This window comes from Phycodurus eques, chromosome 6 (genome assembly GCF_024500275.1).
Source record: "Phycodurus eques isolate BA_2022a chromosome 6, UOR_Pequ_1.1, whole genome shotgun sequence".
Taxonomy (NCBI): domain Eukaryota; kingdom Metazoa; phylum Chordata; class Actinopteri; order Syngnathiformes; family Syngnathidae; genus Phycodurus; species Phycodurus eques.
In genome coordinates, this window is record NC_084530.1 from 28,903,551 (window position 1) to 28,918,031 (window position 14,481).

The 14,481-nt window shown below is 44.6% G+C and overlaps 2 protein-coding genes across 6 annotated transcripts in view; both read right to left on the reverse strand.

The window, feature by feature from the left end:
- Positions 1-274: 274 nt before the first annotated feature.
- Positions 275-8,013, reverse strand: atg4da (autophagy related 4D, cysteine peptidase a). Of its 2 annotated transcripts, none has more exons than XM_061680449.1 (11): positions 7,737-8,013; positions 6,414-6,684; positions 6,213-6,296; positions 5,548-5,721; positions 4,941-5,292; positions 4,799-4,863; positions 4,544-4,695; positions 4,388-4,466; positions 3,103-3,179; positions 2,772-2,891; positions 275-1,534 (listed from the first exon to the last, which is right to left on the reverse strand). In XM_061680449.1, the coding sequence occupies exons 2-11, from the start codon at positions 6,628-6,630 to the stop codon at positions 1,355-1,357; spliced, it is 1,500 nt and encodes a 499-aa protein (XP_061536433.1). In that variant the 5' UTR covers positions 6,631-6,684; positions 7,737-8,013; the 3' UTR covers positions 275-1,354. The 2 variants fall into 2 exon arrangements, with proteins under 2 accessions (XP_061536433.1, XP_061536432.1); XM_061680448.1 differs by having other exon boundaries at positions 7,688-8,013.
- A 2,603-nt stretch (positions 8,014-10,616) lies between these two features.
- Positions 10,617-14,481, reverse strand: part of mast1a (microtubule associated serine/threonine kinase 1a) — a 53,159-nt gene continuing 49,294 nt past the window's right edge. For all 4 annotated transcript variants that reach the window (XM_061679018.1, XM_061679017.1, XM_061679019.1 and 1 more), the window contains one exon: positions 10,617-13,890. In XM_061679018.1, the coding sequence (XP_061535002.1) occupies positions 12,221-13,890 (1,670 nt within the window). In that variant the 3' untranslated portion in view covers positions 10,617-12,220. The remainder of the gene's footprint in view (positions 13,891-14,481) is intronic.

Consider the following 14,481-nt stretch of genomic DNA (forward strand, 5'->3'; position numbering starts at 1 on the left):
ACCTGTGTTCTATACTCAAACATGTTAATAAAAAAATATATAAGAGCACAGTGACTTTCCGAACACCCTGTGTTATGGAGGGCTTTTATTTACCTTATTATCTGGCAATAAAACACATCACGACCACACAAAATCTATAGAGATCCAATACAAGGATTAAATTATTATTATTAGTTTTTTTTTTTTTTAAATCCTAATTTATTTATGTTTATTAGTGCGGTTTCAGTAGTGGAGAACTCCACTGAGTTATACGGTGGGCTGTTTCTAACATCGCACTTACGTGATTTAACTTCAACCACAATCAAAGAAATAGTTGAATTGATATGAGTCTATAAAAAAGGCATTTTTTCGCATGTGCGCTGATGAGTGGTCAGTGTTGCGGCCATTCGGTGTATAGTGTATACTAGTGGCAGTCGCGTACAAAAAGATCATACACAAGATGAAAAGTAAAGCAGTAACGCAAACTCGAGCAATAAATGCAATGCAGGTCAAATGTAATGACAGCAAAATACGTTTTACGTCTAAACTGAGACAACTTTTAATGTACAATCATTTGTCATGTATTATCTTATCCATTACCTTTCATTTCAGTTTGAACATGGAATCTTCTGAAACATAACTACCAACGTGTCGCAGTATTTTTTTGTCAGTCAGCGTTGCCAAGTGAGAATCAGCAGAAACGGGAAACATACAGAGGAAGTGATTCCAGTGTGTTCGGCTCCATGAGGACAACAAATAGCAGTAGCGGTGCAACCTGCAGCAGTAGCTCGACTTCACATATGAACAAAGACGAGATGACATGATCATGAGCAGTCCCCGTCAACAAAGCGTGACACGAGTACAACTGGAAGCCAGAATTGGAAAGTCAAATCGGGTGTTCCATCATCAGTCGCAGTGTAATCACGTGCGACCCTCATGTGAAATAAAGAGCGGCAGATGAGGAATGCGATCACGGGTGCGCTTTTTTTGACGAGCAACGACACGACTAACGTGACTGTACAGCAGTTCGAGACGTCTTACCTTCAAGTGTGACAACGGGTGGCACTCACGTCAGCCAAAATATACATGCACACTCACACACCTGATAAATAGTCAACAAAATTACAAATTTAAAGGAGACACACACAAGCACACACAGAGACAACACTTCTTGTCCCTCACCAAGGAAATGTGACAGACTATGAGATTTTGAGGCCCGTTAGGGTTCGTTTTAAACTTATCATCCAGTGGTGTCTGTTGTGAAGGACAAATACGATTGATGTTAGCTTATAAAACCCATGTTGGGAAGTAGGTTTTTGCTTGCAGGTCAGGCTGCGCCAGAAAAACAGACCCACTGTCTTCCCCACCACCGGTCTCACAGGAAAACAAACTCGTCACTGTGTCGTCTGTTATTAACCCGGGCGGGCTTGCCCGGAGGCATGATGTGTGGCGCGGGGCCAGTGTGGTTACTGCTATGCGCCTCAAGTCCATAGTCCTGACTCTGGCCCTCCACGAAGGTGAAGATGGGGTACTTCTCCACAGAGGACGACAGGGCCTGCGAGGACAACAAACACCGGTTGAGCGCAATCAACGAGTGTGGTGGTCATTTTTGTTCTGTAGTGGAGACAAAGACTACATGCAGAGTTGGACATGTGCAGGTCATTTTGCGATTTTTTGTACTGGAGGGTGAAAAGATTGCAGACGCTGATCTTAGAGGAGGACATCACAAATAGTGCGAGGTCAGCCAGGCTGGAATGTGAACATCCAATTACATGAACACAGAAATGACGACGTGGTGCCATGCTACAGTTAAGGTAATCATTATTTCGAAGAGACAATAACTGGAAGATTGTTGGTTTTACTACCGGCTTTGTCATTGGAAATCAACTTCACAAATAAAGGATTATAGCGTTTTGTTTAATTATTACAATGTGCGCACAACTGTCAAATGTTCTCAAATAGTGCCCTCTAGTATGCCTGATTAAATGAAGTAAAATAAATATATTTTCTCGCACCCAGTCGCACCTCTTTGACCGATACCAGTAGGGCTCAGCGCATACGGTGCGACGGAGCGTGTGGGCTGTGGGCTTCGGCAACTGATTTTCACGAGTGGCCGACCGATCCAAAATTTGACTCGGCGGAGAACGGCGCCGCAACATCCCAGATGTAACGCTCTATCAACAATTCAACAACGTATATATCACATCCACCTTACCTTATTTGTTTGCACCTTCATTTTTTATGTGGTTGTACAGGTTGAGTTAAAAGTTTTGAAAGGATTTACCATGTTGTCATTTTCTTTTTCCTATGACAAAAGCCTGGCATTTGAACAGGGGTGTGTAGACTTTTTATATCCACCGCATCCCACCTACTCCACCCTTTCCCTGGCTGCACGTCCTGCGTTGGTACCAAGATGGGAACGGGGAATTGAAGACCCGCGAATTTGCAGGCTTCAGACGAGCGCCTCGGAGTGGGAACGCCGCCTGTGTCGAAGAGGATCGTGGGAAGCCTCGACCAGTGAAGTTTAACGCACAAGACTAGCTGCCCACAACGCTTTCTTTTGAAAGTAAACGTGGCTCTCTCAGGCTTCTAATTATCTTAATTCGTGAAGCCACAACAATTGTGTGAACTCGCACTACGGACACGGCAATGTCCCACTTTGGGAGAGTTTTATCGGACAGGTGATTACAGTAAATGCCGGTGGTACCAATTTGGCAGAAAGGCAGTGTGAAGGTTGCGATAGATTGAGTCTGTTAAGGAACTAAGTAGCAGTTGGAGGGTATGAAACTTACCAAACTGACAGCAGAACATAATGATTCAAAGTCTTTCTTGTTCCTGGCATAAAAGCCGATGGTGCAGCTGGGATCCATTCGAGTGAAGGGCATCTTTTTGGGAGAACTACAGTGGAAGGACTAAATAAAGAACAAAAAGATCAAAATGCATCCCACAGTCCACAATTAAACATGTTATCTTTATTGGTCACACTTTTAACAAGTGTGAAAGTCACATTGGTCTCACTCTGATGGGATCAGAAGAGAGGAAATACAAATCCAGACAGACAGACAAAGCAGCGTGACGGACACACAAACCGCACGGCGATGTCCGAGGCTGCGTGAAACGGACCTCAAGTGGGAAGTTGACTTGAGTGACGTCCACCACAGGTTGGCAGTAGTGAGGGTCCAAATACAGCAGATGCTCGTCTGGCAAATGGCGAGAGAGGACGCGCGGAATTACCGTGGATAGCGGTGACACATCAAGAACATTTCAGAGACCTTGACGAATTCATTCCATTACACACCGTTCTCGTAATACTAATACTATTGTTGTGTGGTTCCAAAATATGTTTAATGAATTGAGAGAAACAGACACACACACTGCTGTTGATGACAGGACACGGTGCAAATGTTCATGATTACGCCCAAGTAACATTAAAGTTGCGGCCAATTGTTGGCAGCAGCCAACCGAGTTTGCGGTTGATTCAGTCGACTCCAGCTGGTTTGCTGGCGTAAAAAGAGGAGATTGCAATCATTTGCCAAGCCACTTTTCCTGAGGGAGCATTACTGCTTTCAACTGGAACACTGAAACAGAAGTTCAAAACTTTCTGATGAACTCTTACTGTAAATCCCTCCATTTGTGATCCCCTAAATGCGGGAAAGTAATTACACGGAGGTTCAAAGTAGCAAAGTTAGCATGTCAATGAAAGCAGTTAAACAGCAATAGTTTGGCTAATGTCCCTGCAGACGTTTAAGTAGTGCTTACAGTGTCTTCTTTGACAAATGTTTAATTTGACTACACTTTTAGATTGCCAACAAAACAAAACTAAACAAGCAAGTTTAGCATGCAGAAAAAAGAAGGCAAGAAGGAATGCGCCATGTCAAGTTCTGGTATTAAACTATTATTTTGACAGCAAAAGCAACAACAACAACAAAAGCAGAGAACTCATGAGGGGTGCAGATTTCATCCACTTTTGAAAGCGTTGGTCTCAATTAGGGCCAAGGGTGAATTGGAGCCCACCTTAATAATGATCAGACCAAATTGTAGTCATTAAAAAAAAAAAAAAGAGATAAACATACTATTACACCCAACACAACATTTTCAAACATTCATACTTAAATCGTGCAGTACTTATAAGCTTGTTTAATATTTTAAGGGAAAAATAAAAGTAAAATAATCTCACTTAAACTACAATTTCAAAAGGTCATTGCAATCAATAGCAAACTAAGTCTGACACCAAAATAATTTATTGCTGTGCACAGCGTACATTATTGTGTTCTACATGACATAAAAGCCTATGAAAACCAGCCGAGCTTAAAAAAAAAACCAAAAACGTTTCTTTTTTCCTCAACTTGTGTGTCCTTAAGCATATGAAAAGTTTGTAGCCGCAAAACAAGAAGAAGTCGCATCTCACCTTGGAAGCCAACGAAGTAGAGTGAGTGCTTAGGTTTGCCTCCAATGATCCCAATACAACATTCCAGCTTGAGGATGTTCTGGAAATCAGAACAAACTTTTAATGTAAAGCTGTTCAATGACTACCACCCCAAGAAGAACACACAAAGAATCACACCTTGACACATTCAATGTAAGACGGGTTGAGGGCCTCCCCGCCCAGCCTGACGGGCACCAGGATGATGACTGACTTACAGGCTTGGTTGTCAGGTTCTGGCGGAGTGTGGCTGAGTGACAGCTCACACAGACGGGCAACGTCCTCCTTGTACACTGGAATAGAATGCAAACTTGACGAGGGTTAAGAATTTGAATCACTCAAGACACTCGTTCACATGAGATTGAATGAATACACGTAGAGAAGTAAAGGCGTCACCTGTGCAATCCTGAGCTACATAAACAGCCAGGTTGTGCACAAGAGTACTTTTAGCCACAGCTTTCCTAAAAATGACATCATCAAATCCAATGTCAAATCGAGTTTTCAGTACAGTTTCAATTCACACCTGAGAATTATTTACCGCAGTATGTGTGCCACTACGGACGGGCCGTACCAGTCCCCAGCCTTTTTTCCAGAACTCCTGCCAATTGCCACCAGCTGGTGCACCCCAAAAGGTGTTGGCGGTTGATCGCCGAACCAGGTGAGCAGTTTTTGGTGGACGGGTTCGGCTTGTCGATCCCGTGAAGACTCAAACCTCTTCTTCTGGCTACTATTAGGCGTCAGATGGCTTGGCGGCGTCTTCTCAGGGGCGCCGGACCCCCGTGGGGAGCCGAAAGACGGGATGGGCACCCCGCCGACACGCACCGGCGAGCGTATTCGCAACACTTCAAAGTCCACGTCCGTCAACTGCTGAGCGTCTGGCCAAGTCCACTCTACGCAACACAAATAATTCTCGTCTTAGCAACAAACTGGAGTCTTTCATCTTTAACGTTGAAGAGCAAATGTATAATCGCCGGTCAGAACATCTGGTACACCTGTACATCTAATGAGATCCAATTTGAGAAGATGTATTCATTTCACTGTGTGATTGATTATTATCAATAATATTGATCAAGGCATAATATTTCACACAGCTCATGATATGGAACAGGTGTACCTAATGCTGCAAAATACACTGGGACACCAACCTCGGGGCATCAGATGAGCCAGCAGGCCCTGAGCCAGCAGCATCTGGCCGCTGCGCAGCATGCAGCCCCAGCCGCAGTCGGTGGTCCAGCTGGAGCCCTCCAACTGAGGGAACTCCCGTCTGTAGGTCAGCCACAGCCTGGACACGAAAGCCAGGCGGAAGCGCTCCACTTGCTCTGAAAGGAGGGGGAAGCGCGTCGGAGTCAAAACTTTCCTCATGTGACACCTCCGTGGTGATGTGATGTTTATCATGATGGAAGAAAACATGTTTTTACATCTGTGGAATGCCTTTGATCTGGCGACCAAGCCTCTAGTGTTTAAGCCTTGGTGACTAATGATGGCGTGGTCCTGATACTCCTGACAGGTTTGTCTTTCATTGCCTCGAAAGCCCAGTGGGTGTGTCTATTTTCAGCTTGCCTTTTTTTTTTTTTTTTTTTAAAGTAAAAGGTTCTATATAAATCAGTGTTGTTTGAGTGTTGATGATTGTGTTCCCCGCAATTGGCTGGCAACCAGACGCGCCTCTCGCCCAAAGTCAGCTGGGATAGCTAACCTGAATGTATCAGTCTAAGGTTTGTACTTTCCCCTTGTTACCCTGCGACCCTGAACAGGATCAGTGGTGTAGAAAATGGACGAATGGTTGATGGCTATCTGAAACATGCTCAATTACCTTCACTGTTGAGCAGATAGGAGTGTCCCAGGACCGTGACTGGTGAGATCTTGTTAAAGGACGTCTTTGATTTCACAGTCCAACCTGAACAAACACAAACAGTAGCATAAAGTTGGAGATGAGCTGACTTAACACTATTCATCATCTTGGATGTCACACAGACATAAAGTATATTTATAGCAGAGCCAATTTTCCACAAACCATATTTGACGTTGTTCCATGCTGACATTAATTTGGCTTTGAGTTTATCCAGCTCCTCGGGCTCTTCGCTTGTTTCTCTGCTGGGATCCGGACTCTGCGGAGGTCTGAGTCCAAAACCGCCCAGCTGCGCCGGGGCCGGCTGCCTGCGGCCCTCCGCCAGTTCACTGTGCATCGCTCCGCCCGTGTACTGCACCGCGTTGGGGGAAACGGAGTTCATGGCCCGGAGCGGTCAGAGCTGAACTCCGGAGCGCCTCATTGCAACACCGAACAACTAAGGAGGGAATAGAAGACCACGAGCGTGAGAGGAAGTGTTAACTATTGAACCCTTGTGCAAGAGATTCATAAGTCGAGAGGCTTTTGAACATGAAGCGATATTGTTTAAAGTAACGTCCGGAGGAAAACTACTTCAAACACGAGAAGAAAAATGCACACACATAAAAATAAATCCCAATGGATCATTCTACCATTGCAGCCGAAGGCCATACAACCCTGTTCAAATGCCAGGTTTTAGCAATATATAAAAAACGTTTTCCACCATTCATGTGACGTGTATCAACTGTGAAACTCAATTAAAAAAAAAAAGTGGCAAAATCCTTCAGGACAGATAGTAAAAATAAACACTTGAAATAATGTGGTTGCACAAGTTTCCACACCCTCTTACAACAGGGGATTTGCTCCAATACACCGCTAAAGAGCTATACGTTAATAACAAATGATTTTTATCGCTGCGACCATGTACAATAGAACAAGTGAGACGCAAGGATTTATTACATACTTGCGCAAGCGTACTATTGTTGTCCTCGCTATTATTGTCACTTCCAGGAAAAACCATGAATGGGTGCAACCTCAACAGTTTCAATGCAAACTCAAGTCATCTGTCTACGACCACGACATTGCACAACAATGGGGACTCGCAGTAAAGAAGCTGTGACTTTCCCAACCCAAAAAGCAACATTAAAAAAAAAAAAAAAAAAAAAAAAGTAAGAAAAGATGAGACTCAGTAACTATCTGAAAGCATCACGAGACCGTCATTTGATTTCAGACCTACGCGTTTCCCACTAATCTGGAAAGAAAGATCAAGTTTTCTCTTGACGAATCAGTTCACAGCGACGTGGATGTACATTTGAATCAACAATTTAACAGTCGGGGAACATTTTAACACGGACATAATTCAGCCAAGCAATTATGCTGTCAGCCGACACGTTCAGACTTTTGCAGATTTCACTTTTTTGTGATTCCACAGCTTGCTCGCTTGAACATAGCTCTGCACATACCTGTTAAACTCGGCGATCAGAAGAATGTAGGCTCATTTTGGTGACTCACCTTTCTCGCTCATTTCAGTACTGTTCTTATCTTAATTTGCTGTACTATCAGCTTGCTAAAGCTAGCCCACATTAGCATTAGCGTACCCGGTGTAAGCCAGCTAGCGGTCAAGCCGGACTCGCCGTATGCCCCCCCCCCCTCAAAAAATAGCTTCTATCAACATGATACGTGTTTGTCTAATGTAAAAACAAGTGACTTTAGAAACAGTGCAACGGAAACATGCCGATAGACGGTTTAGATTTTCTTCCCTGAGACATTCCCTTCCTGATGGCTCTCCTCGACGCAATGCGATTGGTTGATGTAGACTTCGTGTAAGGTGATTGGAGTGTCACACTCGTCTCCTATTGGCCTCCGGGAGTCACGTGACATAAACATTTGCAATAACCTCCAAAGAGTGCTGTGGCAGCATGGTGGGCCTACTGGCTGCATTATAGTTTTTTTTTTTTTTTTTTTAAATGTATTTAAATGATTATTTTTTTAAAGCTCAACATAATGAACAAAAGTGGTGTAAATTTAAAGCCCCAAGTGTTCATCAAAAACGAGGCAGCTGGTCTTATTCCTAGGAAGTATATTTCATATTCTCGTTAGCCACGGGAACACTATGCAATTTGAACACTGTACTTATATATAATAAATATAATAAAAGTAACATCAATCATTATTCTATTAGAATGTATTACACATACATGTTAAATAAAAATGTTACCTATATACATTTTGCGCTTCTATGTACTGTACTTGATTACAAAAATAAAAACTAAAGCCAGTGGAACATTATGCATACTTTAAAATTTTAATTCAGTGATTCTTTCACATCTGCAGTGGTACTTGTGCCACACTTTGAGAATCACTGTATTATACTGCATGAATAACTTGAGCTTAATGTTTTTGTTTAATGAGTGTATTTACACTGAATAAGTTACAATGAATCTTCCCACAATAGGGACAGATGAAACACCCCACAAAAACAAAAATAAAACTTTTGGTCGGAGTCAATGTTAGAATGCGGCGCGAACGCCATCCAACTTATCAAAATGTGATAAGTGTGCTGAACACAACAAAACACGATTGCAAGTTAGGGAACAACTCTCCACATTTTATTCCACTCACTGCACTTGAGGTCTCTAGCACAAACAAAAATTAAAATCAAGGTACAAATAAATACATTATCAGTGAACATATAAAAGTGGAATGTTTTCATTAAATCATCAAACTCAGACATGTCATTTTTCCTCAGAGTAACGCACATACATTATATTTTTCAATAAAGTGCATTCAAATAACTCTGCAGTCTCGAATGTGTAACACGAGTGTCAACGCTGTAAAAGGCCTGAAAATGGGAATGAGCAGTAAAACATGACAATTATTTTACTCAGGGACTCAAATGATGTCAACTTATAAAAATGATCCTATCCTGACCTTTACACTGTATTTAGTTTGTTTGCCCATCACCCCAAGGAAAATGACCACATAAACACAGAAAACTTTCAATACTGCTAATAGTTGGTCATTTGACACGTATAAATGCATATTAAGTAAACCAGGCTGCAGCTACCAATGTCTGTTCTCCACCACGTAAGCGATCCTTCGATTTGTTTCATTTGCAGTTCGTTATTGCACATTTGTGTGACTCATGTTGGAACCACTGGGGGTCAGTACAGTACCAATCAACCACAAACTGCATGAACTGCTTGAACCCTGGCTGTACTGCATTATTGTTATGATTTGTTTTTTTTTTGTTTTTTTACCAGAGGGAATAAAAATAGAATTATACCATGATTTGTGGATCACAAAATTAATCATTGGATCAAAATCAACAAAGACACATCAAATGTTTTTGTATGCTGGCCCAGTGATGTGTAACCTTCATGTGCCCTCCACATTTTGCTTTTCTACACAAATGCAACTTCCCTTTCATAAACTGACTGCAAATGTTGTTGTTGGGAAATGTTGTATTTTTTTTTTTTTAAGTCAAACATTTGAACGTGTGTCTATCACGTGTTTGCACGTTTTCAAATTAAACTGACGCTGAACTGATATCAGCAGTTGAGTGGCAATAAACGATGCACGACACAACTGAAGTGAGATCATTTAGTCCTACTGTCACACGCACAGTTTGCATAAAGTACACCGGCTAGCTACTGTTATGACTTACACGGAGATGGATGCGATCATTGTTCTGATTGACATTAAACACGATATAGCAACATGAAACCATCTGATTTTGGTTACCTTAAACCACAATATATTGTATGATATATAATAAAGCTCTCATTTGATACGTATCCCTCCATTTGTTATCCATTGAGCCCTTTTTGCAAAACCATTTCTTGATGCGGCATCCACAACTGCCTGCTTTTCTCCCCGTTTGGGCTCAAATCAACACATTTTTGTGCACACGCTCGTGTCCGTTGTATGTGTATCTATGAAGGCGCACGAATACTGGATCAGATGTCCCTAACTGTATGGCGAAGCACTTAACCCTCGCCGTCAAGCATGTCCAGTATGATGTCATCATTTCGTGATACCACACTGCACTAATGCAACTTTGTGGATTTTTCGGCTTATCTTGCGTCGTTAGGGTTATTTCAAAGGGCCACACTGAGAAGAAACAAACAGTAAAATGAAGAGTTACGTGTGAGGTAACGAGGATGAAGCAAGGGGAGCACATTTTGTATTTTAGCGAGGATATGTCAATATTCCCATACAAACATAAATGGAACAGTCTGAGCAGCCAGTTATATATATTGGTAATATCATATGTCATGTAATATTTGTTAAAAACACGTCTGGTTCAATGATCAAATAAAATGAAAATCCTTATTTTTGTAAAAATTCATACTTTTTTAGAGTAAAAAAAAAAAAAAAAAAAGAGTAAAATTACAAGTTTGTTCTTATCAAATTTGGACTCACGTAGTTCCATAATTTTGTTCAGTGTTGTCCTAATATGGTTTTATATGATGATTGAAGGTGAGAACTGGCTGGAGGAAGAACGTGTACATTGGGAGCATGATCAACTGTACCGTGCCTATCAGCGCTGGGCCACTTCTATCGTCCGTTTGCCCCCAAGCTGGCCTGCACTCAAACGCCGCTGAACTCTTCCAGGCTCCGGCACATTTGCCACGGTTCGGCCCGGGGGAAATACAGTCAGGACAATGAATATCGGGACTTGGAAACAATTCTCACCTTTTTGCCTCAAAACCAACACAACGGATCAGAAAGTGATCTCTCTAATGGGCTTGTTTAGATTGTCACTGATAGCGACAACTCTTTGGAACCCACTGAGAGTTGACGGCAACAGATTCCAAATGCAAATGGCACACTTGAAATGAATCACCAGACCTTTTACGTGCTCCTTGTAAATGGCATGTAACAACCGAGCAGCCAATTGTCCCATTCCACCTGGTCCCTTCAAAAGTAGGAGGAATATATTTCCGAACTGTTGTCATTTCTACACTGTTCTCCTGATTTGGATGAAATTATAGTCTGGAGTTAAAGCACATCTCGTTCGTTTCATTTCAAATCATATTTGGCGGTGTCTAGATCCAAAACGATGCAAATTTTGTTCTGGGCCTGACTGTATATCGTGCTCAAGCACGGCACTGAGTCAAGCAATCGAGAGTTTAGATGTCAAGCGTGCTTGAGTGTGGCACAGATTGCCTGCAGTATTACGAGCACGCCCTCAAACACAATCATAAGCAATTTGTTTTCAGTCAGCAGGAACAACTAAAGCAAGTTCATATAATGGGTGACTTATTGTTTTATTTCCAGTTGTTTGTCATTGCCGCACCGCTTGGCTCGCTTTCGGGCAAACACGTTTCACAGAGCACGGGGGGCTATGCATTCAAACGCGCCAACATCAGCTGCTGACACGGCCGCCTCCGGTGGCAATGCGTGTGTGTGAAGGGCGGCGGTGGCCCTCCTGTGAGGAGGAGATAAGCGCTGAGCTTGAGCTCTGTCAGCACCAGAACCACCAGTAGTGGAGCCGCACGCGCGCGAGATGTGACGCCCTGTGACGGCGCCGCCCGTGGGCCAAAATAACCGCCGCATGGAGAATAAACCAGCGCAATGGTCTCATCGCTGGTCCTGTGTGTGTTGTTTAAAGCAAACGTTACGGCGTGACTGTGATACAGTTTACGACAAAACGGAGCCACGCCATTTGGTCTTCACAGTTTCGATGACTAAAGCACTTTTTCGACCTTCTTATACCTAGTTTACATGTACAGTACATACCACAGGACATGCATCCACGTGGACTCACACATATAGACATCTGATAAAGTGTTCCACAATACTTTAAGAATCTTCTTATTAAAATAATCAAAAGTTAATGCACCTTTATAGTGGACTGTTCTCATCCTGGTTGAAGGTAGAATCAGTCCATGATTGGAATCAATAAATAAGATTTGATAAGCTCTAAAATTGGAATGTACAACGTTTGAAGTGCTTGACTTTTGTTGCATCGTTCATCCAATGAAGGCATTTTAGTTTGTGGTTTCAGTTGCGCATTTTGGTTGGGCTGCCTTCTCTTGGGACGGACCTGCGGGGCTTTGCGTCACCACAGCCACAAGCCCCCGACTACCTCCCGCAGGGTCACATCTTCCAGCCGCGGCGGACTGCTTCTCGTCCGCCGTTCTGGTCTGCTGCTCTGCTTTGCTCCTGGAGCCTTCCTGGGAGCCCAGCTTGATCGGGCCGAGCACATTCTTGGCCACGGTAGTCAGCTGGCTGACGAAACTCGTCTTGTCGCCGGGGGAGACGGGCCGCGACTTACACAGCGACGGTCCGCAGAGGGAGGGGATGACCGCGGTCGGGGAAGGCGAAGGAGAGGGCGAATGCTCCTCGAGAACCTCCAGCCGACATTTGTCCTCCCAGTCCAGGGTTCCCCGATAGCAATTGACGGGCCCCAGACCCTGTCTGACTTTGCCCAGACTCAGTTGCGGCCCGTGCGGGGGGACTGCGGGAGCGAGGATCCGAACAGGCAGTTTGGGGCTCTTGGAGTTCAGGTCTGAAGTCCTTGAGTCACTGCTCTCAGCTTTTCTCAAGCTGTCCCCCATAGCTGAGGGTTTAAAGGCTTTACGCAAAGCCAGTGGACTACCGATGAGTGAAGTGTTGATGACTTTGTCAGGAGTAGCGGCGGAGTTCTTCCTTAAACACGGACCGTTATTAGTGTCGCCCTCCTGCTTTGGTTCCCTTCCACCTCCTATAAGGTTGTCTTGAGGCGATTTACAACCGAATAGCATACCTTTGGCCGCCTTGAGGTCGAGTTGCTTGGGGTTTGGGCGCTGGATGATCTTCTCAGACCCCTTGTGCCCATCGAGACCTTCTACTGTTTTGCCGGCGTTGCTTGGAGCTGTGGTTGCGGTTTCTCCACTCGGTCTTGAACTCGAGGGCTCCGCGTGACGTCTCCTCGTCAAGGATGTCTGGAGCGCCGCCGCTTCAACGCGGCTCAATCTCTCCAGGACCGACTCGCTTGCGGTCTCCCTTTCTCTCTCCCTTCCCCGCTCCTTCTCTTCCCTTTCTCTGCCAGCCAGCAGCGTCTCCCTGCTGAGCGGCGACTCTTGCCTGCCTAATCTCCTCACGGGCTTCAGCGCACGGGTCTCCGAGCCCGCGGAGGACGAGGAGCACGGCAGTGGCGGAGGATTCGGGGGCAAACTCTCCCCGTCTGTCTCGAGCAGACTCTGGAGGCCCAGTTCACACAGGAAGGCGTCCTTGCGGTACTCAGAATGCTGCACTTCGAGGCTGTGCTTCCTCAACGGACCCCCGAGTCCTCCCGTCGCGCCGGACTGCGTCAAAGGCGAGCCGAGCTTCTCTGCCGACTGCACGCGCTTCAGAAGGGGCGAGCGCGGGGGCTCCGCGCTCTTCGGCCTGGGACGGACCACCGGGGGTGACGAGTGGAGCTTGACAGGGAAGGACTGAGTGGTGTTGGAACTTCCCACAGTGTGGCCCGGTAAGGGAGGAGGCGAGGACTGGGTGGGAGATGGGGTGTGGGCCAGTGGGGACAAGGGGATGTTGCCGGCAGACTTGCAACGGGCAGAGCGGTACTGGCGGTGCAGTTTGGGGGAAAGCCCGTGGAGGGAACTGGGCCTCATGTGCTGCGAGGGAGCGGGGGAGTTTGGAGTGCTGGAGGCTGGAGAGCTGCTTTGAGATGAAGCACCTATTAAGAGAAAATCATCAGGATGCAGAAGAAGTCCAGATTTATACAAACGGTCTGTGGATAAACTGGATGCAGTGAACCCCTGCAATTCTCGAAGGTAAGGGACAAAGCCCCCCCCCCCCCCCCCCCCCCACCCACCCCTCCCACGAATAGCAAAAATCCAGTAATTGGCGCATCCCCAATCTTTATAATTCCCTAAATACAATATAATAGTTTAAATCATAAGATCCCAGATCCAAATGAAAGCTAGTACTTCTTTTTCTACTACTGCTGCAAGTGACTCAGTAAGATGCTGTAATATTTGTCATTTTTTGTAAAGGATAAAGAACACCTGTATATGCCTGTGAGTATTGGTATATTATCTGTCTACACGTGTTGTTCCACCATTTTGTTCAAATATCCATTGCTTCTCAAACCGCGACACGCAATGCTAACCGTTAGCATGTCAATAGCGTTTTGCATTGTTGCATTGTCCTAAGCCAATGTGTGTGCCATGTGTACTTCTCTTTGTTTTGTTTAGTTTGACAGTAAACCTCAACTGGAGTTGGCATTAAAAAGCTTGAAGTCTCTTTTGTGAAAAATTGTTCAGTA

Excerpts from the sequence above, each read along its gene's own strand:
- atg4da (XM_061680449.1), bottom strand. The coding sequence starts at position 6,630 with ATGAACTCCGTTTCCCCCAACGCGGTGCAGTACACGGGCGGAGCGATG. Across the intron at positions 5,293-5,547 it reads GGCTCATCTGATGCCCCGAG|AGTGGACTTGGCCAGACGCT; the intron begins GTTGGTGTCCCA and ends TGTGTTGCGTAG. Across the intron at positions 4,696-4,798 it reads TGTAGCTCAGGATTGCACAG|TGTACAAGGAGGACGTTGCC; the intron begins GTGACGCCTTTA and ends ATTCTATTCCAG.